Below are 5,810 nucleotides of genomic sequence, written 5' to 3'. Positions count from 1 at the left end.
TTTTAAAGACACAACATTAGGTTTTTTAATCAGATTGGCAGTCAAATTGGAAATGTCCCTGTTTTTCTCCATTTTCGGGGATTATGTTCCCAGTTTTGACCTCGGATTTCTGGTGACTTTGTATCATATCAGGATATTCTATTACTGTTAAGCCCACCATGAATACTAACCATGTGTCCTGTATCATAGCTAGATGTTTGACCTCTGCAGCAACAAAACGTGTGAAAATCAGTTTGATATTCAGTGAGAGTGATTAATTAAATGCGCTGACTGCTCATTGCACCTGCCAAACAGATTACACTGAGTGGAGCGGGTGACCGGTCCAAGATGGCGGCCCCACGGCTTGTCAGCACCAGTAGGCAGCAGCGGTCGATGCGGCGTCTACTCTTTATATGTCTATGATTTATAGACCATTTCACAGTTAAACATACACATTCTAAATGACCCCAATATTGGGGTCGGAATCCAGAGAGAAACTGCCCTTGGAAGGAGTGGGGAACAAGATAAATATATTTTTTGCCACACAGTATGCCAAACTGGCAATCCATCGCATGGCGACACAACTAGCCAACAGATTCCACCCAGACTCCAAAGTTGAAAGCAAGAGGTCAATGCAGTCCTTTGTGACTGCTGTTGACTCTCTGTTTTCTACAGGTTTAAAAGAACAAGGTGGGAGTGAGGAAATGTTTGGTAAATTAAAGAATATTTCCAAAGGTAAAGACCAAGTGTTCACAGAAGATCTTCACGATCTCCTCTACAATCACGTCACAGAGGGGATGTTTCCAAAGTCTGTCCCAAGATCAATTAAAAGGACACGGTCTGCCTTCCCATCACCTGATAGGGAGCATGGGGAAATACATTGCAAAGTGTGGCGTTACCTGGGACTGATGAAGTGGTGGCTGTACAGTCGTGCTGGCATCCACAGTAACAAGAATAAACAGGCTGTCAAGGAAACTGAGTCAGTATTCCCCTCAGCTACACCCCAACCCACACCTAAACCTACACCCCAACCCACACCTAAACCTACACCCCAACCCACACCTAAACCTACACCTACGGCTGAATCTAGACCTACACCTACGATCAAACCTACACCTATGTCTACAGTCGCAGAATCTGAGGAGGCAGATGCTGAACATGTGCAGAACAGAACAGCCCAGGAAGAGGAAAACAAAATGTCTCTCAGGCTACTTGTGCAGAAGCTGGTTTTGCGGACCTTGGACAAAGCCAAGGTGAACAGAACAATTGCAAACTCAGAGACCATTGTTGAGCGCCTGTTCAAAAAGATATGGGCTGAAGTCAAGGGCGAAGACTTCGAAATCACCAAACAAAAGTATAGACACCTCAGCAAAGCCATTTTGAAGGACATGTGCAAGAGGTGGGGCTGTGCAGAGGCCATGCTAGTTTCAATGAATCTAGACCAACCTGCAGTTAATAAATGTATCGTCTCCTCATTCAAAGACCACTTGATGAAACCAAAGAAGCAAAGTGCCGTCAACCCATTGTTCTCCTCCATTCAAAACTTTGGCAAGAAATGCTTTGTGTATTGGACTTTGGCTGCGGGAGTTTTTTTTTTGTTTTTGAATTATACGCCATGGACCATTGGATAACTTCTATAGGACTGAGGCAAGTGATTGGGCTCTGTCACATTCTTATTTCACAAATGAGAGGAAGGTTATATTTTGATTCAATGGTGGGTTGCAGTCTTACCGGGCTTTTTCAACGCAAAACAAAGCCACAATATAGCGCCGCTCACTGTGCTCCATGGCTGCAACACAACAAGCACCTGCCGCTGTGGAAACCAAAACTTGCACATTTTAAATTTGGATCCAATGATCAGATTTGAAACCAATACTCCAAACGATTCCAAACTACACTTACTTTTACTGATACTGATAACCTAACAAAACAAAACATACATTTCCTAAGTTTTAATCAATGACGTTTTCAGTTGGGTTATTACCAAATTTAATAAGCCTGTTATTCACATTTGATATAAAGAACTTATATGGCAGCTTTACAGGAGACAGTGGAAAATGAATGAACCCTATTCTGATTCTAATTGTTGCACTGCTTAATTTTGTATTGAAAACATTAAAGAAGAGCTAAGAGAAAAGTAAAATAACATGATGTTGTGGGTTTTTGTCCTCAATTTTTTGAGTCACCAACCGCCTCACTAAGATTTAGAAAAGATTTAAAGGAATGGGCACACAGACTGTCATCTGAAATTCCATAACCACAGTTACACTTATAATATAAATGTCTGAACACCAGGGACTGTGCTTTTCTGAATTACCTACAAAACATAATTATCTAAGGCTTGGGCATGTTTAACAACACGCTGTGTTTAATTAGAAAGAGACCTTTGGATCTGTGTCAGTAATGTAATGTACTGGGAGACTGAAAACGTTCTGCAGTTTAATAAATATATAGAGATGAACATGTGAGATAAGTTTAATGAGGAGGCAGCGGAGGAATGGAGCTTAACTTTGTGTTTGTGAATCAAAAACGGACAAATATTTGACATTTTCATCCTTTTGTCAGACATTTTTAATTTTCAATAACACCGCCTTACTACCACTAGTTTTACAGTATTTTTTGAATTCATGGTCAATAACCCTCATTTATAGGCTATAGAATTATACCTAATATTTGAGATAAAAAAGCAGAAATCATAAATTATTTGGTCTACTAGTTAAGATCAGAGGAATGTACAGATGAGTTTAGTCAGAAATAAAAGTGATGAATTGTATTTGCAAAGAGCGTTGTATGGAATCTAATCCATTTTTTGTGGTAATTTGGTTAAATAAAAACCCATATTTCAGATATGGACATTTTTTAAAGGGGTCAAATTTGACCAGAGGCCAACAGGAGGGTTAAAACGACTGCTCATGAGTTAGCGAGAGATCCGATGAAATAAAACGGTACACTCCCCGGTCCAGTAGGTGGCGGTAAGCACGTTCAACGTTTTTTATGAACTTCCAGAAAACACAAAGAAGAAGAACAAGAAGCTATCCTCCAGTGATGCTATTAACCGCAACAAGCGTCCAGCACGCTGCTGCACTTAACTGTAGTTTGGAGTCGCCCTGTCGGTTTATTTTTCCACCAGCAAAAGTCGCATTAAATGGAGACTAGTGGGCTATGCGTGCAGTCCGCAGGGTCAAAAGAAAGCAAGCCCGAATTCACAATACGGAGGGAGTGGTTTCTTTTAAGTTTAAAGATAATGTATTAGCTTTAACTTAGGTGGCTTTATACTAGTAAGCGGAGAAGATAACGTTAGCTAATGTTTGGCTAACGTTGAGTTAACCCTGTATGACGGCTGCTGGGTATCAACTAATGGCGTTAAACAGCTAGCTAGGTTGCTAACAGCTAAGTAAATGAGTTTGCATTAACCTAACGTTAGCAGCGTAACTTCGTAACGTTTTGCTGTAATAACTATTAGCAGTGGATCTGAGACAGTCCACCGTTTACAGTAAGTTTAGGTTACTTGTGTCCACGGCATTCATGTGGTGGTCTGATGGGGCTTTTAAGGATCATGATGCCGGCAAAGTTCCAGCTTTTGGCTGTTTTGACATTTGGAGTGGCCATGCTCTTTATTGAGAACCAGATCCAGAAACTGGAAGAGTCAAGAGCCAAACTCGGTAAGACCAAAACAAAGGTATTGTTATTTTAGGCTAATACTGTGTTTGATTCTTTGAATATTATTCCAAACGAAATTGTTTCGTGGCAAAAGAATGGAATTAGCTACATTTAGTGTGAATGCTTGCAGCATTTGAATGAATTGTATGAAACGTTGTCAAACACCACATAAAGTAAATTTTCTTGAAGTTTGAGCAAACGAACAAACAAAAATAAAAATACAATTTTTTTCTGGGCCAAAGAGGGGCCAGTTTTTAACCAAGGCGGCACATGAAAAAAATGGCAACGCATAATATTCAAAGATTGTAAACTTTATTTTACTTTAAAATCGTATTACATTTAGTATGACATTTATTTTGTGCAAGAGTGCAGGTGCCATATAAGAGAGGTAGGGCCATAAAAAAAGAAAAGAAAAACAAACAGTACAGGGTTTCTATTCAATGTGAACAAAACTCCAGGGTACAACAATGTGCCATTTACTATTTATTATGTAAGCCCTACTACTGTGGACTGTTGAGTCCACATTCTTTTCTTTTAAGAAAGAAAACTTTATTAGTGATTTATAAACGAAACACTACCACTGTATCCATTTAGGTAAAATAAACCAAATCAGAAAAGAAATGAAATTCACTACTTCAATGTCAGTTGATGAGCAGGTGATCAAAAAAGGGTTTTACAACCGATATGGGCCAGTCCATTTAGGACAACACATTTCCACCACAGTTCACCACCATCCATTGGGAAAGAATAACAACATGAGTGCTGATAAACACAAGCATACACTACATATATCTTTTTATACACTGTTTTCATTCTTTTTAAAGAGTAAAAGTGAAGTCAGTGATCACTCATCATTTGGTCATACATATTTCAGTTACAATATTAGTGTTAGACTATTATGTCAAAGCTGGACATGCAAAGTCTGAACAACACAAGTGTGCAATGATAGGAGCGATTGGTAATGCAGAGACAATCCATGATAAGTCTATGCTACATTTACAGCGTAGATGAACGCTAATATGTAGCTCAACAATTTTAAACTATAAATTTGGAGAAACCTTTTTATTATTATCTAATATCTTTACAAACACTTTATTATTACCTAATACAATCCATACAAACACTTTATTATATCTAATATCATCTGTATAAACACTTTATTATTATATCCAATATCTATTACAACTTATTATCTAATTGTCTATACAAACACATTATTATAACATCCAATATCGTCTATATAAACACTTTTTTATTATCTAATATCTAAAACAAACACCTCCTTATATTTCTTTATTTATATTTCTACTCTGATATTTCTACTTTTTGTGCAACTGTAACAGAGTTTCCCTTCGGGGATCAATAAAATATTTCTGATTCTGATTCTATTTCTGATTTATTCTTATCTAATGGTAAAGCCACTGTTTTTCACGGGTAACGCCATTCACTTTACTGGCGTTATTGAAAACAGAAAGACCCACGTGTCCTAAGAAGCTCAAGCTTGTTGTTTTATTGTTCACTTAACATTATCTTATATCTCTTTTTCCTCACAGTGGCACTTATATGCTACTTTCAGTTAGCGCTTGCTCTATGTATATATAATATACACTCACCTATAGGATTATTAGGAACACCATACTAATACTGTGTTTGACCCCCTTTCGCCTTCAGAACTGCCTTAATTCTACGTGGCATTGATTCAACAAGGTGCTGAAAGCATTCTTTAGAAATGTTGGCCCATATTGATTGGATAGCATCTTGCAGTTGATGGAGATTTGTGGGATGCACATCCAGGGCACCACATCCCAAAGATGCTCTATTGGGTTGAGATCTGGTGACTGTGGGGGCCATTTTAGTACAGTGAACTCATTGTCATGTTCAAGAAACCAATTTGAAATGATTCAAGCTTTCTGACATGATGCGTAATCCTGCTGGAATCAGAAGATGGGTACATGGTGGCCATAAAGGGATGGACATGGTCAGAAACAATGCTCAGGTAGGCCGTGGCATTTAAACCATGCCCAATTGGCACTAAGGGGCCTAAAGTGTGCCAAGAAAACATCCCCCACACCATCACACCACCACCACCAGCCTGCACAGTGGTAACAAGGCATGATGGATCCATGTTTTCATTCTGTTTACAACAAATTCTGACTCTACCATCTGAATGT

General features: G+C 38.6%; 1 protein-coding gene and 1 long non-coding RNA gene across 2 annotated transcripts in view; one reads left to right on the top strand and one right to left on the bottom strand.

Annotated features, from left to right (window-relative positions):
- Nucleotides 1–3,031: 3,031 nt before the first annotated feature.
- hs2st1b (heparan sulfate 2-O-sulfotransferase 1b) overlaps nt 3,032–5,810 on the top strand; it is a 14,967-nt gene continuing 12,188 nt past the window's right edge. Inside the window, exon 1 of the mRNA XM_032525101.1 lies at nt 3,032–3,641. Within this exon, the coding sequence (XP_032380992.1) occupies nt 3,518–3,641 (124 nt within the window). The 5' untranslated portion in view covers nt 3,032–3,517. The remainder of the gene's footprint in view (nt 3,642–5,810) is intronic.
- The window catches only part of LOC116695075 (uncharacterized), a 25,657-nt gene continuing 24,006 nt past the window's right edge, over nt 4,160–5,810 (bottom strand). The window contains exon 3 of the long non-coding RNA XR_004333347.1: nt 4,160–4,170. This is a non-coding gene — a long non-coding RNA (uncharacterized LOC116695075). The remainder of the gene's footprint in view (nt 4,171–5,810) is intronic.

Source organism: Etheostoma spectabile, chromosome 9 (genome assembly GCF_008692095.1).
Source record: "Etheostoma spectabile isolate EspeVRDwgs_2016 chromosome 9, UIUC_Espe_1.0, whole genome shotgun sequence".
NCBI lineage: Eukaryota > Metazoa > Chordata > Actinopteri > Perciformes > Percidae > Etheostoma > Etheostoma spectabile.
Note: the sequence above shows the minus strand (reverse complement) of the source record. Positions and strands in the feature narration are given on the sequence as shown.